The sequence below is a fragment of the Botrytis cinerea genome, chromosome 2 (assembly GCF_000143535.2).
Source record: "Botrytis cinerea B05.10 chromosome 2, complete sequence".
Lineage (NCBI taxonomy): Eukaryota > Fungi > Ascomycota > Leotiomycetes > Helotiales > Sclerotiniaceae > Botrytis > Botrytis cinerea.
This window is the reverse complement of record NC_037311.1, coordinates 3,027,572-3,053,623: the sequence shown is the minus strand read 5'-3', so window position 1 is coordinate 3,053,623 and position 26,052 is coordinate 3,027,572. Positions and strand designations below refer to the sequence as shown.

General features: G+C 44.7%; 9 protein-coding genes across 12 annotated transcripts; 5 read left to right on the top strand and 4 right to left on the bottom strand.

Moving 5' to 3' along the window:
* Positions 1-631: 631 nt before the first annotated feature.
* On the top strand, positions 632-2,576 carry Bcap2. Its single transcript, XM_001554211.2, has 3 exons — positions 632-1,212; positions 1,265-2,085; positions 2,142-2,576. Exons 1-3 carry the CDS (start codon positions 960-962, stop codon positions 2,262-2,264), a joined length of 1,197 nt encoding a protein of 398 aa, XP_001554261.1. The 5' UTR covers positions 632-959; the 3' UTR covers positions 2,265-2,576.
* Positions 2,577-2,749: 173 nt separating this feature from the next.
* Bcpac10 lies at positions 2,750-4,341 on the top strand. Its single transcript, XM_024691590.1, has 5 exons — positions 2,750-2,815; positions 3,086-3,462; positions 3,528-3,626; positions 3,680-3,805; positions 3,907-4,341. Exons 2-5 carry the CDS (start codon positions 3,364-3,366, stop codon positions 4,024-4,026), a joined length of 444 nt encoding a protein of 147 aa, XP_024547361.1. The 5' UTR covers positions 2,750-2,815; positions 3,086-3,363; the 3' UTR covers positions 4,027-4,341.
* A 303-nt stretch (positions 4,342-4,644) lies between these two features.
* Positions 4,645-6,690, top strand: BCIN_02g08570 (hypothetical protein). Its single transcript, XM_024691589.1, has 4 exons — positions 4,645-5,142; positions 5,381-5,430; positions 5,506-5,629; positions 5,719-6,690. Exons 1-4 carry the CDS (start codon positions 4,957-4,959, stop codon positions 6,382-6,384), a joined length of 1,026 nt encoding a protein of 341 aa, XP_024547360.1. The 5' UTR covers positions 4,645-4,956; the 3' UTR covers positions 6,385-6,690.
* A 485-nt stretch (positions 6,691-7,175) lies between these two features.
* On the bottom strand, positions 7,176-9,499 carry BCIN_02g08560 (hypothetical protein). Its single transcript, XM_024691588.1, has 2 exons — positions 8,308-9,499; positions 7,176-8,258 (listed from the first exon to the last, which is right to left on the bottom strand). The coding sequence occupies exons 1-2, from the start codon at positions 9,445-9,447 to the stop codon at positions 7,446-7,448; spliced, it is 1,953 nt and encodes a 650-aa protein (XP_024547359.1). The 5' UTR covers positions 9,448-9,499; the 3' UTR covers positions 7,176-7,445.
* Positions 9,500-12,751: 3,252 nt separating this feature from the next.
* On the bottom strand, positions 12,752-14,895 carry BCIN_02g08550 (hypothetical protein). Of its 4 annotated transcripts, none has more exons than XM_024691587.1 (2): positions 14,722-14,895; positions 12,752-14,034 (listed from the first exon to the last, which is right to left on the bottom strand). In XM_024691587.1, the coding sequence occupies exon 2, from the start codon at positions 14,003-14,005 to the stop codon at positions 13,043-13,045; it is 963 nt and encodes a 320-aa protein (XP_024547356.1). In that variant the 5' UTR covers positions 14,006-14,034; positions 14,722-14,895; the 3' UTR covers positions 12,752-13,042. The 4 variants fall into 4 exon arrangements, with proteins under 4 accessions (XP_024547356.1, XP_024547355.1, XP_024547357.1 ...); XM_024691585.1 differs by having other exon boundaries at positions 12,752-14,031; XM_024691586.1 differs by lacking the exon at positions 14,722-14,895 and adding an exon at positions 14,177-14,653.
* A 6-nt stretch (positions 14,896-14,901) lies between these two features.
* Bcnop56 lies at positions 14,902-17,062 on the top strand. The gene is made up of 3 exons (XM_024691583.1): positions 14,902-15,283; positions 15,338-16,457; positions 16,513-17,062. The coding sequence occupies exons 1-3, from the start codon at positions 15,114-15,116 to the stop codon at positions 16,753-16,755; spliced, it is 1,533 nt and encodes a 510-aa protein (XP_024547354.1). The 5' UTR covers positions 14,902-15,113; the 3' UTR covers positions 16,756-17,062.
* A 3-nt stretch (positions 17,063-17,065) lies between these two features.
* Bcvps4 lies at positions 17,066-19,090 on the bottom strand. The gene is made up of 3 exons (XM_024691582.1): positions 18,103-19,090; positions 17,597-18,047; positions 17,066-17,530 (listed from the first exon to the last, which is right to left on the bottom strand). Exons 1-3 carry the CDS (start codon positions 18,720-18,722, stop codon positions 17,309-17,311), a joined length of 1,293 nt encoding a protein of 430 aa, XP_024547353.1. The 5' UTR covers positions 18,723-19,090; the 3' UTR covers positions 17,066-17,308.
* Positions 19,091-19,151: 61 nt separating this feature from the next.
* Positions 19,152-20,555, top strand: Bcyke2. Its single transcript, XM_024691581.1, has 5 exons — positions 19,152-19,455; positions 19,517-19,587; positions 19,691-19,815; positions 19,982-20,042; positions 20,096-20,555. The coding sequence occupies exons 1-5, from the start codon at positions 19,395-19,397 to the stop codon at positions 20,147-20,149; spliced, it is 372 nt and encodes a 123-aa protein (XP_024547352.1). The 5' UTR covers positions 19,152-19,394; the 3' UTR covers positions 20,150-20,555.
* Positions 20,556-21,428: 873 nt separating this feature from the next.
* Positions 21,429-25,912, bottom strand: Bcspt7. Its single transcript, XM_001547542.2, has 3 exons — positions 24,432-25,912; positions 23,246-24,381; positions 21,429-23,189 (listed from the first exon to the last, which is right to left on the bottom strand). The coding sequence occupies exons 1-3, from the start codon at positions 25,534-25,536 to the stop codon at positions 22,044-22,046; spliced, it is 3,387 nt and encodes a 1,128-aa protein (XP_001547592.2). The 5' UTR covers positions 25,537-25,912; the 3' UTR covers positions 21,429-22,043.
* Positions 25,913-26,052: the final 140 nt, after the last annotated feature.

Here is a 26,052-nt window from a genome sequence, read left to right as displayed (position 1 = left end):
CTGGGGCGAAAATGGCGGATGGCGGTTGGCGCCGGATCCACATAAGCAAGCAGTGCAGTATTTGCGTTGTGCCTGACATGATTTTCGTTCATTAGGTTTTGGGCTAAGGGAGTGGGATACGGGTACGGGGGTGAGAAGGGGATGGTTCCAAGGTTGTTCAGGTAGGTGGTGTCGGTAGGTGTAGATAGCAGATAGCAGGTAGTTGGGAGTTGGTAGTTGGTAGTTGGGAGTTGGGAGTTGGGAGTTGGTGGTAGCTAGGTAGGTACTTGTTGATGTTCCGATGATAACGCGATAGCTGTCGTATTTTGATATTGCATCGGTAGGTAGCATTTGATCAGAGATACCTAGATAGAAAGATAGCGAGATAGACTCACACGGTACCTAGTTCTCAGCTAGCCGTAGATGGATGTGGCGATGAATCATTGAACCATCGCCATCGCCATCGTGACAACAAGCATCGCCTGGGTAATCGTACCGTCACCGTCACCGTTCGCCTTGAGACAAGTGAAACCGACATTGACGGATCGAGGCCGGTACATATGATACGATTGATGGATTCCCTGTTTGAAATGTCGGGGTATCGGTATCTCTCTATCTGATTATTTAAGTCTTGCGCCAATGTACCAACCATGCACGCCGGGTGTGCTCGAGGAGAGCTCATGATCACTTTTCATTGGCGAAATCTCACTTTTTGAGCGGATTAGTGGGCCGGGTTGTGGAGGCAACCGTAGTAGGCGACCGCTATCGTCATCCATTCGTGCTCGTCCATCCTGCCGTGCTTCGCTTTGCTTTGCTTTGAAGCTCTACCACCTTCATCTCCGCCATCTTCCTTTCTCTTATCAACAACCAACTCTTCTTTCTACATTATCAACCGTCTGCAATTCCATCAAAATTATCATCTTCGTTTTCGTAATCCATTAATCCAATCCAAGAAACTACACACGAATTAAATCTACATCATGAAGGGTGCATTTCTCGCCGCAGCATCGCTGCTCGGCAGTGTGAGCGCCGGCGTGCACAAGATGCCTCTCAAGAAGGTGTCTTTGAGTGAGCAACTTGCTACTGCCAACATGCAAGAGCATGCCAAACACTTGGGTCAAAAGTATATGGGTGTTCGACCTGAATCTCATGCCAGTGAGATGTTCAAGGAGACTTCCGTTCACGACGCAGGCGACCACACTGTCCCAGTTTCCAACTTCCTCAATGCTCAATGTAAGGACATGCACCAACAGCCAATCTTAATCAGATACTAACATCCGCATAGACTTCTCCGAAATTACCATCGGTACACCACCACAATCTTTCAAGGTCGTCCTTGATACCGGAAGTTCCAACCTATGGGTTCCATCTTCCCAGTGCGGTTCGATCGCGTGCTACCTTCACACAAAGTACGACTCATCTTCGTCATCTACCTACAAGCAGAATGGAACTTCATTCGAGATCCGATACGGCTCGGGAAGCTTGAGTGGTTTCACCTCCAAGGACGTTATGACCATTGGTGATCTCAAGATTAAGGACCAAGTCTTCGCCGAAGCTACCGAAGAGCCAGGTCTTGCATTTGCCTTCGGTAGATTTGACGGTATCTTGGGTCTTGGTTATGATACCATCTCCGTGAACAGTATCGTCCCACCTTTCTACAGCATGGTCGACCAAGGTCTTTTGGACGAGCCAGTTTTTGCCTTCTACTTGGGTTCCAATGATGAGTCTGACCCATCCGAGGCTATCTTCGGTGGTGTCAACAAGGACCACTACGACGGCAAAATCACCGAGATCCCGTTGAGACGTAAGGCTTACTGGGAAGTTGACCTTGATTCGATCGCCTTTGGTGATTCTGAGGCCGAGCTTGAGAACACTGGCGTCATACTTGATACCGGAACTTCTCTCATTGCTCTCCCAGCCGATCTTGCTGGGCTTCTCAACGCGGAAATCGGTGCTAAGAAGGGCTGGAACGGACAGTACACTGTCGATTGTGCCAAGCGCGACTCTCTTCCAGAGCTTACATTCACCCTCAGCGGTCACAAATTCCCTATTGGCCCTTACGACTACATTCTTGAAGTTCAAGGCTCCTGCATCTCCGCCATCATGGTAAGTTTTCTTGTTGCACTGATTCTACTCGTGAATGTCTGCTAACAATATACTAGGGTATGGACTTCCCAGAGCCAGTTGGACCTCTTGCTATCTTGGGTGATGCTTTCCTCCGAAGATATTACTCCATCTATGACCTCGGTAAGAACACTGTTGGTCTTGCTAAGGCTAAGGCATAAATGCATTTTCATCAAGCCAAAGTGCAAAAGCTGTAACAAATTGAATACCCTCGAGTAACTCGGGGACGGAAATCGGCGATGGGAATTTCCTTTTAGTGTGTAGAATAGGGAGTTCTCATTTCTCTAATAATAACTGCTATGCATGGTTTTCTCTTTGGGAAGGAGGGTTACTTTTCCTTGGTCAGAATGCCTACAATTGATCATTGATCGTTGGTCTTTATCACATTAGTTTTTGATGTCAACACGACTACTAGTACGGTACAGAATACAAATATACTGATGAAAAATATCGTTCTTTGCGAGATTGTTTCAACCGTGAATAAATACCATATGCTTTACTTGATGAGCGCCGTGAAAAGCTTACAATGATGAAGACTGTGAACCGCAGAAAGCGTGACCTTGCATCTTTGGCGGGGGTGAAGATGATGCAGCACCACAGTATTACGTAAGCGAGAACTTTACCTACATGTTGTAGTGGGCAGTTCGATAATTTTGAATATCATAAACATTTTTGTTTCGCAGACGCCAAATATGGCGGATACAGATACTAAGTAAGTGAAGAATATGCATGTGTGAACGCAACTGGCTAGTTCTGCAATTCTGCAGAAAAAGAGGCTCCTATTGTCTATCCATTCAAAATAGCTCTCCAGGTCCTGCAAAATACCGAGTTGCGGATAGCTGTGAGGTGGACTATGTGATTTGATTTGCAGAAGACAGGAGTCTATGGAGCTTGCTGGAGTTTTCGGGAAAGATTTTATTACCACTTGCGGAGAAGGGGTTCACAAAATTGGCAGTAAACTAGCTAACATTCAAACCTTCAGAAAAGATGCTGCCCGCACAAATGAGCGAGGCATTCCATATGCACCATTCGTGGATCGAGTTGAGGATTATGTTACTACGAGAGCAGATGTCGAACCAACGTTGAAGAGATTCCAGGAGATGATTTCGTAGGTTGGAGCTCTATTTCTGGATATCTTATATACATATGGAGGAGTGTTTGCTTTGGGGACTTGGACTTGGGAAATTGAGGGATCGGGGCATGGGATGATTCGAGAAATCAGAAGCTCATATTTTCGAATTTTCTAGGAAATATCAGTTTATGGAGGTAAACCAACAAAAGAGAGTCGCGGGGTTGAAAATCAATATGCCGGATATTCAGAAGACGCTGGATACTGTGAGGTTTCTGAAGACGAGAAAGGTATGTTTATTCTATGTTGTGAGGGAGGGGGGTTTGAAAGATTGCAGCTGATAGGTTTTTGATAGGAGGGTGCAGATCCTATACAGGCTACGTTTGAGTTGAATGACACTTTATATGCCAAAGCCAACATTCCAGCTACGGAGGAGGTTTATTTATGGTTAGGGGTATGTCTATCGTTTAGGGTAGAGGTTGTGGAGGAGTATTGACAAGGTGGCAGGCAAACGTTATGTTAGCGTACCCAATTGATGAGGCAGAGGAATTACTTTCGAACAGACTCGCGGCTGCGAAACAAAGCTTCGCGAATTGTGAGGAGGATCTGGATTTCTTGAGAGAACAGATTACGGTATGTTTACTCCACTTCACCCACAGACCATACATAACTGGGGAAAGAAAGAGTTGCAGAGTGGAGAGAGATTAAGCTGACGAACCCTTTTTAATGAATAGACTATGGAGGTTGCTACAGCTAGGGTATACAATTGGGATGTTACGATGAAGAGAAAAGAGAAGAATGAATCGGAGGCTGCGGAGGAAAAGGATGGGAAGGCAGGTAGTTCTAATGGTTGATAGAGTGTTTGGAGGAGAAATAATGAAACATAAAGTTCTGGGATGTTGATGGGAGCTTTCTTCTGATATGATGATGATGATGCCGATGATATTCAGGAGAACTCAAACCAAACTATCTCTGGTTCAAATACAAGGAAAAGAAAAACAAGATCCTCGAGATCTGATGCCGAGAAGTGAAAGTCTTGATATCCTATTGGTGTGTTGATATTTGTTCAATATAGATCATACCCAAGTTTTCTGGCACCGGATAGAAACTTTGGTACAATAGATTCAAGTACAATCCTCACGTAATTTACCTACTCTTCTGGAAATACACGCTCGTATAATGTATGAAATTCGTAAGATCTAATCTTGATTTTGTTTGCTCCCAACGGCTTTTAAATCTCGAAGGAGAAATATATATATATATATTGATTTAGGGTTGAAAACATGCCCCTGATCAGGGGATCGATCAGGGGAATTTTCCCTTACCACACTCGCTTACAGGGTGTATGTAATCATCGTGAACTCATACGTACACACTCTATTTGCAGGGGGAAAAAGAAGGCAAAGTTGAGTATTTGCATTTGTTAAATAGATTTTTAAATCAATTACATATCAAATGAGAAGAGATGAAACGATAAGAATGAAAGTCGAGCTTTTTTGCATCTTAAATTGTATAATGAACTATATTTTATGAAGGATTGGCAGGTCATAATAGAGATATAAACCCATTCTGAAGGGAGCATTTCCAGCCTCGTAAAGCTAGAGCCCCTCTTGGATCTAGTAATTAGTTTAGCCAACTACCTACCTGGCAATAAGTTGAATCTCTGTGCGCACATCAACACATCTCCCATCCATTATCTTCCCTTTCTTCTTCTCTTCTGCTTCGCACATATTACCCAGAGAATTCTTGAGAGAAGATACCTACCGCGTGAGAAATTAAGCAAAATGGCAGCCACTTCAGATGTTAAACTCGATCCCAAATACGATCAATATGATTTCCCAACCACGTCGCCCACGGCTCAGAGTGGTCACCCCGGTCACACAACGCCAGAACAGGATGCGCAGGTGCAGCAGTTGAGGTTGAAGTTGGAGGCGGCGGGGTTCACAGAGAGATTGGATACGCTTACTTTGGTATGTTTGTTTATTTGTTTGTTTTTGTTTTTTCGTGGTGCTGGTGCTGGTGCTGCTGCTGGTACTTGGGAAGAGGAGGCGGGGGAGGGGGGAATCTACTGGAGTTTTTGACGATCGAGATTGTTTTGGGGGGCTTGATCGCTGTTTGATACTTGATTTTCAGTGTTTGATGTTGTGCGAAGGATTGGTGGGAAAGGGGAATGCACATCGAATATAGCTAATTGTTATCTCTCTGCAGCTTCGATTCCTACGAGCACGTAAGTTCGACGTCACATTGGCTGAGAAGATGTAAGAGCCCTTGATACACACACCTCTGATTTTCAATACATTGGAAGAATGATGGATACTGATACTGTAGCGTAGGTTCGTGGATACAGAGCAGTGGAGAAAAGATTTCGGTCTCGATCAACTCGTTCGTACCTTTGATTATAAGGAGAAGGAGGAGGTTTTCAAGTACTATCCTCAATACTATCACAAGACTGATAAGGTATGTCTGTTTTGGCTCTTGATTTCTTTCGCGAGATTGTCTTTGCTCTCGCATTTACTCGTTCACTATCTAACATATCTCACCCGCAGGATGGCCGTCCAGTTTACATTGAACAAATGGGCAACATCGACCTTAACGCCATGTACAAAATCACCACTTCGGAGCGTATGCTTCAAAATCTCGCTGTCGAGTACGAGAAAATGGCCGATCCCCGTCTCCCAGCCTGTTCCCGCAAAGCTGGTACTCTCCTCGAAACCTGCTGCACCATTATGGATCTCAAGGGCGTTGGAATCGGCAAGGTTCCTTCCGTTTACGCATACGTCAAGCAAGCCTCTGGCATGTCCCAAAACTACTACCCAGAGCGTCTCGGTAAATTGTATTTGATCAATGCACCATGGGGTTTCTCTACCGTTTTTGGTGTTGTGAAGGGTTGGTTGGATCCTATTACCGTTGAGAAGATTCACGTTTTGGGATCGGGGTATCAAAAGGAATTATTGGCGCAAGTCCCCAAGGAGAACTTACCGAAGGTTTTCGGAGGTACTTGCGAGTGTAAGGGTGGCTGTGCATTGAGTGATGAGGGTCCTTGGACAGATCCTGCTTGGGCTAAACCTCCTAAGTGGGCGTCGACAAATGGTGATCAACATGCTATCAACACCGAGAATGTCAACCCAGGTACGATTCCAACTGGAACCACTGCTCCAGCTCCCGTTCCTAGTGAGGAGGGTGTTAAGGCACCTGCGCCAGTTGCTGAGTAGATGTATATATTGGGAAGGGAGTTGTTGATTGTGACGGTTTGGCGTGTGAATGGGTGTTGAGGTGTCATCTGAGATGTCAGTTGAGTTGTGAATGGAAATGGAAACGAAATTGGGACGAAATGCATGGTACACGTGGAAAAATAAAGACACTGTCATGGAGCATGGAGAGGAATGGAATGCATACACATGAGGGGATGGAGAAGAAAGACTCTATCGATGCGATTTTTTTTTCTTGCTTTTTCCTCGTTTTGGTAGTTCAGTACAGACAGAAACAGAACTTTAGATATGGGATTTGGTATTGGTACATCATTTTGTTTTTTTGGATTGTGTGAGGTTTGTGTGAGGTTTGTGTGAGACTGAGACTCGAGACTTGAGACTTGGAGACTTGGGGAGTTGTTTGTGTGAATTATATGAATGTGCTTTTGTGATATCTATATAGCAGATGTAAGATATGTTGGATCGCGAATTGGGTGTAGGTTAGTGTGTATGCTTAAGGGTCTGGATTTTGGATTTTGGATTGAATGATGGGTGAGAGTAAATGGGGTATGAGAAAGAAGAATATCGATATGATGATATGAATTGCTACTTTGCAGACTTGTAAAAGCAAGGCCAGATGGTATTGGTATTTGTGTAGGTATAGGTAGTTATTAGTATTGGTATAGAGTGGGAGGAGCTGAGAAATAAGGGGGTGGGATTAGATTGGAACTTGGTCAGGTTGTTGGTAGTATGAGTTATCTATCTATCATTTTGGTTTTAGAGGAAGAGGTGAGGACTGTGTAGAAGATGTGCCCTGTTCAGTTTGGTATTGGATAATTGCATAGATCTATGTATGTGTGTAATTTCTTTGTTTGTTTCCATTTGCATGGTATGTAATGTAATGTAATGTGATGACAATCTATGCATCATATATCTTCATCTCAACGTATCTCATCATAAACGCTCCTCGCCAATGCTAAATTCAAAATACCAGACAGAATGCTCCAAGGAAACCCCGATTTCTATGTACCAACTGAAACCAAGTGAAATATCAAAACCCAAGAAAGAGAGAAAGCCCTCGAGATTTACCATCCAAATTTCTCAATCGTAACCTCTAAATCTCTGCCCTCTCGTACGAATTCCGCACATTTGTTGTTGACGGTTCGATTTAATCCATCTGGTCCACTAACCACGACACCTATCCTCTGTCTTTTCTCTGCCTCCCTACTTGAGCCGCGAACAACGCCCTCCATCAGCCCATCCAAATCCGGTCTCCCCACCTCCATCGTCGCACCCGGGATAATAATTTCCACTCCCTTCCGCTCCAGATCTTCTCGCTCCTGCTCATCAATCCATTCAAGATGCGCACTTTTGTGAATAATCCAAACCATGACGATTCTCTGCCTTCTCCTCTTCTTCGGCAGTGCTCCCGTCTCGGGATCTTCGCTTTCGCTTGAGTTGTTCAGGAGATGATGGATTATCGGCCATGTAACAGCAATTCCACTCCCTCCTGCAACTAATACTGCGAGATCCGAATCTTCGAGAAGACATCGAGCATGGCTACTTCCGTAGGGGCCGTCGAGACGACATTTTAGTGTGTTTTTGAGTTGGGCGGCACGGAGGAGGTCAGCGGAGAATCCGGAGCGGGCTCGGATTAGGAGGGTGAGATTGGAGGTTTTTGACGAGGGGAGGGGAGCTGGAGAGGCGATTGTAAAGGGATGGGCTTGGAGGGCATGGGAGCGGCCTAGAGAGGGGATGGTGAGGAAGACGTGGTCGGTTGCTTTCCAGCCGGAGGAGATTGAGTGGCCGAGAGATTGGGAGAAGATTGTGGTGGGTGATTTGGGGAGGTTGAAGGTTAGGAGGAGGGTTTCATTGTCAGGGTAGATACTTACTTTGGCCTATGTAAAAGTTAGTCAGTTGTGAGAAGTGAAGGAGGCAAAAACCAACCTCGGCCATGATACTTTTCGCGCAAAGACGATATACCAAGCGATCCACAAGGAATATCGCAAGAGCCCACCCAACATAAGTTCTTGTTCCCCTGTGATGGAAATATAAGATCGCCAAAGCACCAGCTTGCAACACAACGTGCAGTCCCAAAAATACCTCGTACCATCGCTGACGAAACGACGCCAATGATGTTACATATAATGATTTATATGTAAATAGAGCCAAAAGTCCCAAGTAGATACACGGGTTAGTTAAATAATCCCAAATTGTCCAACCACTAAATGGTACCAAAATTACATACCACATCACGAACATGGCGCTAGCATGAATGAGCGCGGCAACCATGATTAGTTCTCCAAGGCGTCGATGAATGATATTTAAAGATTCATAAGAAACGCCCGTTAGAACTTTAAGTGGCTGATTCTTTGCACCGAGGATGTATAGAAGCGGGAGATTAACACCGAATATTAGGCCTGCTCGGTCGCCAAGCACGGAGGCTTCGAACAATGTGAATGAGATGTTGTAGAAAGTGTAGAAGATGTTGAGTGCGAGAAATGACAGAATGAATATTGATGAGCCGTTTGAAGGGAGAACTTTGTTGAAATAGGGGATTGGTCGAGGTTGGTATACGAGGAAGGCTTTGATGCGGGAGACGGCAGTAATTTGATTCGACGGGGTGCTATTGGGAAACCGGCTTCCGGACAATAGAGGCATATGCTCACCCCCATCATCATGTCTAATGGAAGGGGTATTTGATCCAAATGTACTGCTTCCGGATGAGCTAGCACTGCCATAGTCCGTCACCTCCTCTCGAATTGTCTTTGACGATCCATCGTCCAGTAAATCGTATGAATATCTCTCTCCTCTCTTCCATGAAGTCCTCCTTCTCCATCGTACAACCTTCTCAGCCCAGTGTATCCCCGAAAGAACCAATACAAATCCTAAAATAGTCCAAGGATAAGTATTGATAAGTTTCTCATTATACAGTCCACCATCGATCAATTTCTTGAATCTATTCTCATCCGGCTGCTCCTCAGGATCGTCTATCGTCGATAGCTGTAAAGTTGTATGAACAACAACATTTTGAACGGTGCTGTGTATCCATTCCGAGAGAAAATGATGTGATAAAGTGGTATTCATGTGGAAGTTGAACAAGGTGCATATATATATATTGGTGTAACGAGGGAATCCCGAGGATCAGATTAGATCTGAGAACTGATCTGATAAGATTTCAGGAGTTGACTAATTGATGTGGAGCAGGTTAACCTAGCGAATCACAATACATCTGGCTTAACGTCAAAAGTGGAGTGTGATGCGAAACGAGCTCTTATTCACTCAGCAGCTCGAAGAGCACATCCAAAAAAGCCCATCGAGGCGAGGGGAGGGGGCATTTATATCATGGAAAAGAAGACTTGATCGAAGAGTCAACTCGGGGATGATAAAGGAGCAGGGGCGAACCTCGCTGAGAGCAGACAACCCCTCCCTCAACCTCAACCGAGTATCGTGTGACAGAAGTGTGTCGGCATTTCCTAAGACTACGTTTTTGATCATTTATGTGCGGTGGTTTATGTTCTGCAACATCAAGAGTTTTGGGAACTTGCTACGTGAAAATACCTGGCACTCTCGGTAGATTACCATGCAGGTATTTTGTCGAAGAGTTCTGTCTGCTACTTAAATTGACTCGTGCCATCCCTTGAATGTATTTTATGCTCTATTCAGATTATATCTAATGGATAGTCTAAGTATTCCTGAAAGTTTCAGGTGCTAAAAAGAAAGCAAGAACCATTTACTAGTGTTGTGGGACAGTTGACAAATATCACTTTTCTACATCTTACTCTTAGTTTAATGAAGCTACTACATTTAGGTGTTCAGAACTCAAAAGATCTAGGCGAAGTTGCTTGAGTGTCGTTAGCGATGATGATATTGAGTTTTCATTGCCATCTTTGTTTATATCTCTGCTGGCTCCATACTGGAAAGACAAAATACGTGGAAGAGTAGGCTGGAATGCAATGGGAAGAGTTAGGTGGGAAGAAATAGGAGATGTGTTGAGGGATTTCAAGTGTTATAAATATGTAGTTATTATTGCGAATATTATACAGGAAATGAAGTATAATTTGGGGCTTCGACTTTTTTTATTTCATTCGGCTATTTGCAACAGATTTCGTGTGCATTTTACAGTGAAGCAAAATTTCACACTGCAGCTACTATCTATGTGATATCTAGAAGCCAGCCACTCATCTCGAGATCCTCATTATCGTGATGATGATTCTGTATCTGTACCTACGAAGAGGTTCGGGAGATCAAAACATTGGATTTTGAAAGGAATAATATGCGCAATTCTGAGAGGCTGAAGTTCCCATAGTAGAACGTAAAAAGTGAAGCTCAATCATTTCATTGGTAGACTCGTCGTCGTTTGCACCTAGGACAGTATAATTCATATTGGTCGTTATTTTGAGAGGAAGTCCTGGATATACGTGAATCGACAACGCCAAATTCAAACCTCCAAAAGTAATTGAGTCATTTGCACCTAAGATATCGGTCTTGCACACTAGCTATAAGCTTTATATGTATCCCACATTTCAAACAACACATCCACCACCTACAAACTATATATACTGATCAAAACAAACGACATGCGACAACGAGACTCAAGTCCCAAGTACCACATTAAATTCACTCTTGCCATCTAACAAAACCAAGCCCAAAAAGTCTCCAAGCGAACAAAAGTGCAAAAACCAAATCTCTCTATCTATCCTTACGGATATAATAGGGCTTGGAAAATCCCCTTAATACTCTTTAGTATCCTCAGGGATTTTTTTCATAAATAAATTTTTTAGGGTCGTTTTGTTGAGATGTCGACAACATTCACCCACCTCGAGGTGGTTAAAGCGCAGCAGTGAGTTGTATTGACCACTGCGCCAGGTCGTTCGATGATATGTTGGGGAAGGGAGATTGTTTTGACATATGTGTAGGAGAGGGAATAGTGAATAATGATGGCTGAACTTGTTACGGAGGAAAGCGGAAGCGGAGAAATGCGATTGGGATTCTGGAGATGGGATATGGAATTCACGGAAGCAAACAGTGGCTTCATTGAGATAGGAAAACAGAAGTTGCGGGATTTTCGGGGGTCCAGATTAGATATATCATTTTGCTCAAGCATTATTTCCAACATGTAAGAGCTAAAATGTCAGAGTCGTTCATTGTTTCTCTAGAATCAACGACCGCTAGCTAGTTCCCACAAAACCCTAACTTTGAGATCAATCCCTTCATCCAACCGACTTCCAACTTCCAGCATTCGAACCCAATCATAGAATACTCTTCCTTCCACTATTTTTCAAATCCATCACTCGCCAGCTTTCTCTCAACTCCAGATATACAAGACCATGAGTCTAACTATGCATCAGTTCACACTACCTCCTCTCCAACTAGGAAAAATTGCACGGAACTTCTCAACTGGTGAAACATCAAGCTCCCTGCAGGTATTATGGAAAACCTGTCTAGTCTCATTGCCGACAAACAAGCCACTTTATCTTTCATTCGATTGTCTAGTATCCTGTACAAGGCGGGCCACTTTTAATCTGAAGTTTTCCAATCCACGGAGGATCCGTACGGTACTGGAAACTTATTCTTGAGCTTCATTGGGTTCGCAGGTAACATTCAAAGAATTTCCGACCCGCTGTATTTCCATCTCGAAATCGTGGTCGCTGAGACAAGAGACTGAAGAGCGTGTGGTTTTCCCAGAGGATATTGCGAGCGTGAGAAGGTCTCGAATTTTTTGCGATTCTGTGTTCAATACGAAGACGGCGGGAATGTATTAGGTACCTAAAAGGTGCACTATTGACTTGAACTTATAGCTTAGTAAGTGAAAAAATGTAAGCGGGGAGTTCTATGCAGCTAAAGACCTAGTATGATAGACCAACATGGGCTTCGGAAGCTTGCATTAGTTTCGACCTGCGGCTTCATAGGATGCTTTACTCTTGGTACTTCATCTGTATAGAGCCGTTGCTATTTTATCTATGGCTAATGACATCAAGCTGCCCGTTAATTTTCTTTTATGACCTGTATGTTATTTATTCCACGAGAGTGACTTATACTAAGGCTGATGGGTATCTCCATAAGATGAAGGCGTTAGATCTGGGTATATTTGTGAAGGGAGGACTATCATAAAGAATTATTGCTGATATAGGTGGGAGAGCGCCTATACTTTGGCGCATTCTACAATCATACGCAGATCAATGCCATGGTCGGAGGGAGCACCAAATGCAAGTTTCAGAACACCATACCATCAACGCATACATGGTCATTCATGTCGACCATTTATTTCCTCACTTGAAGTAGACGGATGAATTTCGAGGTATGAGATCAACTACTATGCTTTCACATGCTTGTGACACATCCTTTGTTACCAACGCAGGTATTCAACAGTTGTTGTGATGAAGAACCCTAACCCAAATTTTATCAAATGCCTTTCGCGGGACGCACATTCAGAATTTGCACTATCGAGACATTGCCACACCGACGTAATATTATCAGAATTCTCAAAACTTTAATCCTTCGATTAAAATTACACCTAAAAAATTTGTTATCTCGGCATAATTTGAGAATGAATCATCGTCGATCGGTAAATCGCTGTTCCCAAATGTTGAGCTCGCTACTTTCTTCCCCCAGAGCATGCCCATCGTTGGAACCGTGTGTCTATCGTGTATTATCTAATTAATGCCTCTCCATCACTGTTTCACAATTCCCTCATGCACACCACCTCCACAGTTGGCGGCACCCATCCTGGGTCGTCCTTTTGCATGTGTGCAAAAATCTGTTTCAATGTAGGAAGTATCTGGCTTTCTTCCAAGGAAATATTTCTAGACTCTGAAAGCTCTTTACACATATACAAGCGCCTTCCCTTGGGAACATAACCTGTGTTGTAACGATGCGGCTCAGCACCGTCCGGATCTTCAACCACAATATACAGATGATTCAGCTTCTTGAAGATATCGAATTCTCGGAGCAAAGCCTGGCAGGACCAATAACATAGATTGATCGCGAGCTTCGTGATACCTTGGTCGACGACATTGAGGACAATATATGGTGCATCAAGAGAATTTTGCGTAAAGTCGCGGGAGCGATTGGTTACAGACTTGTATTGAAGATAAATGACATCGGAGCACCGAGAGTAGACGGGCATAGGTGCAGCGTGGAGATCTTTGTATCCATATTGCAAGAAAAGAGTGTTGAATTCTCGAAGGGCCACTTCACGTGAGACTCGACAGGCGAAAAAGAGGGGAGAAGGTTGCCTGTTTGGAACGAATCGAGGATTGGGTCGTGCCGTCTTTGAATCGGAAACGTAGAACACTTCGGTGACATGACCGATGTCATCTTTGAGGATTGCTTCTTTCCATATTTGGAGCTGTAATTCCTTAGGGAGGGAAGAGAAAATAGTGAAAACGCGTTCTTTCTCTATTCTGTGTTCGATTGTGACCGGCGAAGGCTGTATTTCCATACTTGTATTAGCTGGCACGACCCTCATGTGTTGCAGAGACTTTCGAATGGTGTCTGGGCTGTCAACAAGACCTGGCTGAATGTCCTGGATAGCATTTGTAGCGGGTGGGCCGTTGTGAGCCTGGACAGAGCTAGAGCAAAGTTCGGGAGTAAGATTTTGCCTAGATTTGGCGCATTGAGAAATAGCTTGGCTGCTCGTCATTTCATCACTAACAATGATTCGAGAATCTACTAAATTCGTGTCAGTACAGAATCCAAGAGATGAATCGTGACGTAATCAATAGGAGATGCGAAGGAGATGCGACTGAAATGCGATTCACGTAACAAATGAAAACAAGTAAGTGAAGCATAATTATCATCACACAATGCTTGCCTTCATGGTTTGAATTGACAGTATTGCTGCTATTCCACTTGCACCGTCCTCCATCTTTGGTTATCAAATACATTGACATTATCTGGGCATGAGAGTACTGTGAGAGGAGCGGGAATGCGTCTTGAAGACGAACAAGTGAACAGCAACAAGAGGCTCCACGCGACAGTGAGCCACTGCATCAATGGCACAACTCTGGCAAAAGTGAAACAAGCTTTGATGGAAACGATTCTGATTGGTGTCTTTTGGTAAGGGGGTCTACTAGAAAGCTACCATCCCACACGGAACAGATTGGCACAAAGAAGGAGAGCAAGCAAGCTGTATTGAGCAGCAACAAGCCTCCAAACCGGTACATTTAACAAATTACAAAGCCATCTTGGATATGCGTGCAACTGTGGTACATTGCACTACGCTTGTGACACAGAATACAATCCAAGAGTCTGTACGAAAGGATTCAAAATAAAACCGTCGATCCGGTCCAAAGAAAATGGCGGAGATCAAAAGCATCTCCACTGGATATTCTGTGCTTTTGATTGGACCTTCCGTACCTTGATACCAGCTGTTCTAATCTCTCCAGACTCGAGAGGTGGCCGTGAATGGCAGGGTTCGGAGACTCGATAAATGGATGCTGATAACCGGAGTCGTGCGTGATTACTCAGTCGTTGCTGTCGAAGCAACTGAGTTCTCGCGTGTACGAGGTAGGAGCCGTGAGGGATGGTCCCGTGCCAGTTCGCAGTTCGCAGTTCGCAAACTGTAAAGACCAAGCGAATCGCGGCACGTGACAAGTCGGCAAAAACTACTGGGAATTTTTCGAGCCTAGCGCATTTCACGGGCATCCCACGACGAAAAAAATAATCCTGGGAGCTTCTGAAAATTTGTGGAAGCTTAACTTTCAACCCAACAAGTCAACCACCAACAACGACAACATTATATCGACAAGATGTCTGCCGTCGATTATCTTCTCCATGAGTCGGCCACTGGTTTCGCAATCTTCCAGGTTGTGCACCAGGCTGACACAATTGGCAATCGATTAAAGGAAGTTCAAGATGCAGGTCAGGATCTGGCGAAATTTGGCAAAATGGTCAAGCTTGTCAATTTTGCGCCATACAGGTTAGCTATTCAATGCTTTGCAGAGCGGAGAGTCTGAATTGACAATTACTCTAGAAATGCTGCTGAGGCGCTCGAAAACATCAACATGATCTCCGAGGGTGTACTGTCCGACTACTTGAAGTCGAACTTGGAATTGAACATGCCAAAGCCATCGAAGAAGAAGAAGACCATTCTCGGTGTTTCCGACAAGACCTTGGCTGGTAGCATCAAGGAGGAATTCCCAGGTGTTTCTTGTGAGACTGGTGAAACTTCCGAGGTTGTCGCAGACTTGCTCAGAGGATTGCGATTACACGCCCCAAAGTTGTTGAAGGGTTTACAAGAGGGTGATGTCGAGAGAGCTCAATTGGGTCTTGGACACGCATATTCGCGCGCTAAGGTTAAGTTCTCAGTCCAGAAGAACGATAACCACATTATTCAAGCTATCGCTACTTTGGATCATCTCGACAAGGCCGTCAACACTTTCTCCATGCGTGTCCGTGAATGGTACGGATGGCACTTCCCAGAACTTGTCCGACTCGTCTCGGATAATCACACATATGCCAAACTTGCTTTGGCAATTGGTAACAAGAAGAACTTGACCGACGAAGATTTACACGACATTGCCGCCCTTGTTGACGATGATGGAGATAAGGCGCAATCGATCATTGATGCTGCAAAGGTTTCTATGGGTCAAGATATCTCAGTCAACGATATGGAGAATGTTTCCGCATTTGCAAACCGTGTTGTCAAGCTCGCCGAATACAGAAGGTCCCTTTTCCAATACTTGACCGATAAAATGGCGATTGTTGCACCTAACTTGGCCGCTTTGATTGGTGAAGTTGTTGCCGCCAGACTCATCTCTCACGCCGGTTCCCTTACCAATCTTTCAAAATACCCAGCCTCCACTGTCCAAATTCTCGGCGCTGAGAAGGCCTTGTTCAGAGCACTCAAGACCAAGGGTAACACACCTAAATATGGATTGATCTACCACTCCAGCTTCATTGGTCGTGCAGGTGCAAAGAACAAGGGACGTATCTCCAGATTTTTGGCCAACAAGTGCAGTATTGCAAGCAGAATCGATAACTTCTCGGAGGCACCAACCAACAAATTCGGTGAGGCTTTGAGAGCTCAAGTCGAAGAGAGATTAGATTTCTATGCTACTGGTACCGCACCAACAAAGAACCAAGATGCTATGGTAAGGATTCCGTCAAATTTCCAGTGATGATCTATTGACTAACATATTTTGATAGAAAAAAGCAATGGATGCTGTTCTCGGTGACATCAACGTTGAAGACCCAACTGCCGAAGATACTGAAATGGCTGACATCGCCCCAACTTCCGTCTCCAAGCAGGAGAAGAAATCCAAAGACAAGAAGGAGAAGAAGGACAAGAGCGAAAAGAGTGAGAAGAAGGACAAAAAGCGTAGACACAGTGAAGCCAACGGAGAAGAAGAGGGCGAGAAGAAGAAGAAGAAGAAGAGCAAGGCGGAATAAATGTCGCCTTCATCATTGTAAACATGGTTTAGACGTCCTTCTCCTTTTCTTTCTTTCTCCTATCATCTCATCTTGTAAATTTCGGGCAGCTGGGTCATCAATGGCGGAGTATAGCTGTGTTATTATGGGCGTTGAGGACTACTTTTTTGTTAACAATCTTACCGTAGAAGCTCTGGCTTGTGGTGGTATTTTATATGGCTTGGCTAGACACTATGAGGTGCATAAAATTGGAAAAAAGCATATAACTCATTACTTCTACGGATGATCTCTCTTTGTCATGTGGCATGAACGTAATCTAGGAGTATCAATTTGTGAGACTTGCTTGACATCATTGACATATATGTAATTGTATTCTTGTAGCTCTTCGCCTGTCTTAACTCGTAGCATTCATTTAAATCGACTTGTGCCGGACGTTCGTTTTAAGTTTAGAACGCTATCCATTTATAAACGCCTTCTTCGCCACCATGCCTTATCCCATACTCCTCTCCCCCAACCACTCCCTGCAGCTATGCTTTCTTTTCTTGCTATTACTAAGTATCAAGGCAAAACATAATCAAGCACCTTCACTACCAAACTCATTGGTCCAATCCGTGCTCCTTTGGATATCTTCTTGAGAAACGGTAGGTCTAGCCCCCTTGATAGCTTTGATGAAATCTTTTACTTGGAGAGGTGGCTCGAGAAGCTTATCCGAATCGACTTCTGTCCAGGACATTTCCATAGCGCCTGCGTCGCCAGGGGAGCAGGGAGTTAGTTTTTCTATGCCATCAGACATGACCTTTCGTGGAGTTAGTCAAATCTTCTTCTGTTGAGAGAGGTCATTAGGTGATATTGAAGACTTTACCTTTTTGTAATGTGTAGCCGTTTGAATTTTCCGTACAGGTTGCATCAAAGCATCTTGAACCGCAATACTGATATCACTTCCCGAGTAGCCCTCACTCAGTTCTCCCAACTTTCTATAATCAGAGGCCACCAATTCACAAGGAGTAGTTCCGACACTGATCTCGAACATTTTAGTTCGTGCGGGTAAGTCCGGAAGGGAAATATGAACACGGCGTTGAAAACGACGTCGAATGGCAGCATCTAGTTGCCAGGGAATATTGGTAGCACCTAGAACTAATACGCCTCGGCTGTCTCTTCCTACACCATCCATTTGGACAAGCATTTCGGTTTTGATACGTCTCGAGGCTTCTGATTCTCCTTCTCCTCTGGGCCCGCAGAGAGCGTCTACTTCGTCGATGAAGATGATAGAGGGTTTGTTTTCGCGAGCCATGGTAAATAGTTGCTTGACTAATCTGTTGAATTGTCAGACGTGCATGTAGACCGATGATGGAAATTTGGGAAACATACCTTTCACTCTCTCCCATCCACTTACTGACCAAATCCGAACTGCTCACACTGAAGAACGTACTGTTTGCTTCTGTAGCTACTGCCTTGGCCAAATAACTCTTTCCTGTTCCCGGTGGTCCATAAAGCAGAATACCCTTCCAAGGTTGTCTTTTTCCCGTGAACAAATGCGGAAACTTAATTGGCAAAATGACAGCCTCCTTGAGCGCCTCCTTTGCGGCCTCCAAGCCCGCTACATCCTCCCACTTGATATTTGGTTTATCCTGTAGAATGGCTCCTTGCAATGCACTTCTCAATTTTTTGCTTTCTGGATCCCCTTCCTCCTCGTTTGCTTTTCCTCCCGTCGAACTCCCATTCGCTCCCATCATACTGGGTTTTTTTCGTTTGCCTTCCGCATCTGCAAGATGTGTTTTTAATTTTTCAGCTCGCTCCATGTATTCGCCGGCTTTGGCGCGGATCATTTCCTTGGATTTGGCATTTTTCTCCCATTTGAGAGCGAGCATGAAGAGTTCAAGAGATTGGTAGTAGAGTTGATATGCTTTATCGTATTCCGCTGCGGTGTCGGCTTCGATGGCTTTCTTAACCACGTCTATGGCCCGCCCAAGGAAATCGGTGTTCGACATCTTGAGGGTGGGGTTTGTGAGTGCTGATGATGGTGTCTAGATAGAGAAGCTTGATCCGGTAGTAATGGAATTCCAGGCGATTATCTACACGGCGCCTCTTTTTCTTGTCAAAGGACACCAAGATTGACGTTTGGGCTAAATGTCGTTGTGCTTGTACTTGAACAAGTCTCGAATTTGGTAGAATGACGACGATAACCTTGGCCAACAAAGAGAGTACGAATTAAACTCTGGAGAACTGTAGGAGCGAGTATTAATGACCAGACCAGTATATTACTTCTCTATGCGCCCGGTATGCTCGTCTTACGTATCTTGGGGTATGAGTCTGTGGAGGGAATTGAGAATTCGAAAGTCTAGGTTGTCGCTTGAGCTTGTGAGCTTGGCGGTGTTTTGGTTGCCCCGCGATTGCGCTAGACATCATCTCAATAATTTGATACTGGATAAGAGAAACTCACGAAATTTCGATATTGGAACATTATTCAAAGACAAATTATTTTAATTCTCTACGACCGCATTGTCAAGACGGCCGATTTGTGGCGCTCATAATCGCAATCTCTCGGTTTAATTTGCAGCGTTCCTCTTACAGAAAAAGTAATCTTCGCAGAGTATAGTCAGCTATTCAACTCCTCAAAGCTCCAGACCAGACCAGAAACCAGATACCCTCGCATTCTCACCATGGCGGAACAGCAGCAACGTCTCCAAGCTCTCACCGAGGAATATCAGAAGCTCCAAACAGGTCATTCCCACCTCTCGCCCCCTTTACTTCTTGCCGCCATACACATATTAACCTCTCTCAGATCTCCAAACCTCCATTTCTTCCCGCCAAAAGCTCGAATCCCAACAACAAGAAAACAAGAGCGTTCAAAAAGTACAGCTCTCCTTCTTCTCATTCCCATTTACTTCCCACACCTTTCGATCCCACGGCCCTCTCTCCATTTTACTCCCAGAATCGCGCTAACCCCGCTACTCAGGAATTCTCCGCCCTCTCCTCCGACTCCAACATCTACAAGCTCGTTGGCCCGGTCCTCCTAAAGCAAGATAAAACCGAAGCTGTCATGGCCGTTGACGGAAGATTAGAATTTATCGAGAAGGAAATGTGCGTACCTTATCTCTTCTCTCTAAACTTTCCATTGTATACTTTATTCTACATGTTCTCCACGTTCTACTCATGGGACTTTCGAAAAGGAGTTTTGGGGACAACAATTCCAGATGAATTCGAGAAGGAACAAAATTCTAACATTTTCTATTTCTCGCCTATTTAGAAAAAGAGTCGAGCAAGCTATCAAAGACGTACAAGACAAGAGTGACGGCTTAAAGATGGAGGTATATTCCCCCCTTCCACTCTTCCCCAAACCCCAAACTAACAGCCCCTCCAGATAATAAAACTCCAATCCGAGACTCAAGGGGCCCAACCCCAAGCCGCAGCCTAAAACCCCATCAGCTAGCAAACATGAAAGTAGTCCCAAGAAATCCAGCAAAAGTGAGGCGGGCGTTAATATCATCAGGAATGTATAAAATATACACACAAAAGTATGTATGTACCGGAGCATTTGCATGGCCAAGGGCGTTAGATATCCATTGACTACGATTCCTACGTACTAGATATGCGTATGACATATCTCACATCATAGTAAAGCGAGCAAGAAGTGACTCTGACCATCCAAGATCTCATTTTCTTCCCGCGTAGTCATAATCAACACAAACAAACGCCTCTTGATTTCGATAGATAAGTACGCATCTAGCCAGTCACACGTGAAGATGTGGATTCCAAAGCTCATTGTAATCAATATTTAAATCTCAATGTTGTAAATAAAGCTCTCTTTAGAAGCCCCTTTAAAGCTATCTAGGTATTACGCAGTTACACAGTCACACAGTCACACAATCACACCCAAACTCCAAAAATACCACATGATAACAACATAAAATATCCATATCCATCTAATCTTCCTTGACAATCCCATTCCCAAATACATACTCCTCCTACCAGCCAGCTCCACAGATCTAACTTTCCGATCCTTGCCCCTTTCTTACCAATATCGATTCCCAATCCAAGTTCAAAGTGGTATCCATAAGTACACACACACACACACACACACACACATCCACTTCTCAGGAACACATCAAGCTCCATCTGACCCCTCTCCCCCTCTCTCTCCTCTCCGTCCTTACTCTCCCTTTCCCCTTCCTTTCCCCTCGCATTCCCGTAACTAATCCAATCTTACCCAACCCAACTCACTAAACAGCATCCCCACCTAGCATACAACTAAGAAAACCCATCCGCTCATACTCATACTCATACTCATACTCACAAATCGTCTCCCCTCCCCTTCCCATCCCATCCCATCCAAAAACAAGCAAACACGCATAGCCAGCCAGCCAACACAAAACACAAAACGAGTTCAATCACCCATCTAACCCTATCTTTCATTGCTCGCCAAAACATCAACCATCAACCATCACACCTATCGAAGCGAAAACTCTTTATCCCTTTCGTTTCCTTACCTGCCTGTTCTTTCAAGTCCCAGTCCCAGTCCCAGTCCAAGTGCCCCTATCCTGCTCTACTCTACCCTACCTAACCCTATCCTACTATACTATACTCTACCCATCAAACACAAGACCAAACAGCAGGGCGCAAGACAACAGACTCAGAAATCGAAAAGCAAAAAAGCAATCCAAAAACCCACACATACACATACACACACCACATAATAGAGCCACCCAAAAAATAACAAGGTAATTCTTAATACATATAACACAAACTAATTAACTGAATTTGCTTCAAGTGCTCTCGACGCGCTCTCTTGAAAAAAATTCATCGTGATATCAAAGGTTTCCCCGTCCCGTCCCGTCCCATCCTATCCTATCAAATCAAATCATACCCCAGATGATCATCCCCCTGTGTGGAGCAAGCCAGCTGGTACCGTTGGAAAAGACCGCCCATCCGCCCATCCGCCCATCCATCCCTTGCCCATATGTACTAGTATACTGAGGTTCTTTCTTTCTACTATCATACTGTCCTGCCCGTCCATTGCTATCCACGATGCTTGTAGCTTAATCCTCGGGTTGTTTTTCTGTGAGTGAATTCAACCAGCAAGCACACTTCACACTTCACATTGCACTCTTATCTTTCCCGTGTTCCTTTACTTTCCTCGATCTGATTCGAAGGAAAATATAGGATCATGAATGTGTACATCCCATCCCATCCAACTCTACTCTGCCCCTTCCTCCCCAGAAATATCCACCCAGCAACACCAGCTTGCATACGCAAAGCCCAATACGACCACCCAAAAACTTTTATATAGCCTCTCCCCCCACACAACCCCATTACCTCTCCGCAATACTCTCCGGACTCATTGGAATCATTGCCCCATCATCTTTCTCCACCGGACTATTCCCATCCATACTCTCCTCCACGCTCCCCGCATTTCCATTTGGCAATTCTAGCTTGCCCTTCTCACCCTTACCCTTTTGCGGACTTCCACCCCCACCCGTTTTAACCGACAACTGCGAATCGACTGCTGATCCATTATCCAATTTCTTCTTCTTCTTCGCATTACCACTCTGCTCTTTAAGAGGTCTCTTTCTGGGACTTGTAATTTTACCCGTCGGACCCAGACGTGGACGAGTTGGTTTTTGTTTCCCTGTGAGCTCCTCGTCTTCTAGTAGCGGTTCATCATCATTCGCATGTAACTTGGCGAGGAAGAAATTCTTGACCAGGCCGATTTGACTAGTGATGCTTTCCTTTGTAATAGGTGGTAAGGGTTCGAGCTGTGAGAATATTTCCGCTTGGGGCGCTGCAGCAGTGGGTCCTTGATAGGCGCTACGAACTCTCGTATGAAGTAAATGGAGTGGTACGCCAAGACTTGTCATTGAGAATTCACTATCCAAACCCAAGGCCTTGAAACCGAAGTAATCTTCACCGAGTTCTGCTGCAAAATCACCACCAACGAATTGTTCACTGCCTTCGTTGAATGCACCGGATCCATCTTGACTATTATCTTGCAGAGCGGGTCTGAGTAGATCTGTAAGATGAGCCTTCATGCGTTCATGCATGACTGAAAGTTTGGTTCCGAGACGCTCAACATCATCCTTAACGTAGCTTTCCAAGGCTTCTATATCCATACCATTCTCACCCAAACTATGCAAGACGACCTCTTCGTTGCTGTAACGTTCTTGCCATTTACTTCCAGTGCCAGGTGCAGCAGGGACTTTATGCGCTTCTCGGTAAACACCAAAGGTTTTAACAATTTTGCCAAAGAAATCTCCAGCAATATCGGTTATAACATCCAAAGCAGACGGTTGCAATTCTTCAAACCCAGCATGATAGCAAAGTTTGGCGACAGACCGTTGCATTGCAGCTCTACAAACCCAAGAAGACATGATGGGACCATCATCCGAAGTGACATGTGGTTCGATATCTGTTTCTATGAATGGTTCGGGCTCATACTTGGGAAATTGATTGTTATACATCTGCATGGAAAATTAGTAAAAAAATCAACCTCCTGCCCAAACCATCTTAATCTTACCTGTGCCTGCAACTGCATTTGCTTTATAACACCAATCTTAGAACACAACTTTCTCGTTTCTTGCATTTGCTTCATATTGGCTTCAACCTTGCCAGTCAAGAAACTTTTCGGTGCGGTAAAATGCCCAGCAGGTACCATTCGAAGAAATTCTTCCGACTGTTCAACCAGATTACCATCGCCATCTTCCACCCACTGTAATCTCGGGTTGATATCTGGGATGGCTGATAGCGGATCATAATAATCAGGCAAAAAATGTTCTTCTTCGCCCTCCATACCCTCAGCAAGAGTCTCTGCGCCCTGTTTCGCTTTCTTGTCTTCAATGGCGCCTTCAACATTTGAGCCATTAGGATCATCTAGTTTCCGTTGGCGCAGCCACCTTCTCATTCCGGCCTTGGTTCGTAGAAGAGCAGGTTCGTCTGGATTCAACCTATCACCTTTGAATAATCGATTGCGATCTTTAGCAACCATGGCACGATTTTTCTTGGTGACCTGTTTCCAGATTTTATACTCTTCATCTTCATGAATATTTTCCGCCGCAAAACCTTGCATACCCATGCCATCGATTGAAGGGGCATCGATATCCATACCATCAACCTGACTAGCGACACCATTCATCGCGCCAGGTGTTACTGAACCACCCGGGATTGGAGTAGAAAAGCCATTCTGACTACCATCCACTTCCGAGCCATCTTGATTGAGGTTCCCAAGAACGCCATTGAGTTGAATCGCAGGTTTTTGGTCGATGCCCGGGGTGGTTTCTTCACGTCTGGAAGTATTCTTGCGTGCCTTGCCATGCCCCTTTACACCTCGACCACCTTCACCCCGACCTCTGGAAGACATAATAGGTTCGTCATCACTTTCATCAGCATCATCCCCTCCGTTTTGCTTGCGACGTTCCTCTGCTTCTACTTCTGCCCGAGGTCGAATGACAAGATCTGGAATCAAGGGTATAAGTTTTGCTGCCTCTTTCCTCATGTTTTCCGCATTTCTTCGCAAGGGATGTTTATCTGCGCCATTGTAATTCAAGCAGTTCTCCCATATCAAGTCGAGATCGGCAACAAATTCACTCTTAGATCTGTATAAGTGTTGCTTCAACTTCTTAGTCATGGTACCGAGGTCCATTGGATGCTTGATAACTATTTCATGTCAGCGGCAAAGCTACTTATTTATGAGCCATGGAAATTACCATTGTAATAATCAGGAGCCTCGCGCTTATTTACTCTGACAAGAAAAGGAGCCGAGTATTCTGTCATAGCCTTGAGCTCACTCAAAACCTTATCCGCAGCCTCGTATAATTCTTCCTGGTTAACATTGTCCTCACTGGCCCATTTACTTCTATTCTTGCGAACCTCATTGATCAAGGCTCTCAACTCTAGATCCGTAGCTTGGACCCTGTCACGCTTGGCGTCGATGCGAGCAAAGAGATTCTTCAAGGTCAAACTCGATGCGCCCATCTCGGCACTGGCCAAGGAACTATGCTGTTCGGCCTGTCGATTGTTGGCAGGTCCAGCAGTGCCGTTATTGTTCATTTCCGCGTCCGTTTGCCTTTCGGATTCCTCCAGCCGCTGCTGTTCCAGCATGGCGATCCGATCATTCTCCAATGTATAGAATATGGTATTGAAACTGCGCTTGGCAGCATCCTCGACGGCCTTCTTCTCCTCTTCCAATTTCTTGCGCGCATCTTCGGAAGTTTTAGGTTGGTCGCTCGCCGCATCATCTTTATTTTGTTCCGCGTTCTTTGAGGGGGATAAGTCAGATTGGATGGGAGAACTCCCCGACTTCGAAGGCGACAACAGAGCATTCGCGCTTCTTGCCTTTGAGGGGGAATCTTGTGGTTCATCCTCGTCGTCCTCGTCGTCATCATCATAATTGTCTTCGTCTATGGCGCGCGCCGGTTTCTTTGGTGGTTGTGCTTGCTTCGCCGGTTCCATGGCGGTTGCATCCTCGACCAATTGTGTATTTTGTGCCGAGACATCATGATCTTCATTGGCATCTGCAGGAGCATCTCCACCACCAAACAATCCCGCCAACTTGGCCTCGCTGCGGCGATATAATTCTTTAAATATTGTCCTTTGACTTTCCTCCTCCTGTACGTTGGCCGAGTCAGCCATTGTGGCATCGAATATACTTGGAGTATGCGATCGCGGAGGAGTATTGTTTTTATTTTGGTAAGTCTTTTGGGAAAGCATTATGTTCGATGAGGAAGGTGACCATGATGTGCCATTTGTGATGGAAGAGTTGTGTCCGGATACCCCAGAGCGAGACAAAAGTCCCCTCTCTCCGCCGCCCATAACGTCAAATCTCTAGGTCGCGACAAACCGTCTTCAAGTTGTCGCCTTTTCGTGATTTAAATTGGATTCGATATTGTGCGCATCTTTGTATGAGATCTGCGCAAAATATTGATTAATTTATGGCGTTGATGTTGACGGTTTGATGAAGTTCTTGAGATGAGGTTGGATTTGGTGGTTGTAGGACGTTGTCTGTGATTCCCTTACCTAGAAATCTAGCACTCGTAGTGTATTGAAAAGACAATGAATTGAGCAACATTTGGAGCGTCATTTCCTCGTGGATTCCATGTTCTCGCTGCTGGAATATCTTCAAAATTCGCATATCATTACAAGACATCACAATTTACAAACATAAATATATACATTTCAATTATCTATCTATTTTCCCATGTACAGGTCGAATTAAAGATGACCTCGCACTGAATCTCCATATTCAACATTGAAGATATTGGTCCGTGCAAGAATTTTGATAGGTGCACGAAGCAGACTGACTAACCATTGGAAAGAAATTGGAACCTC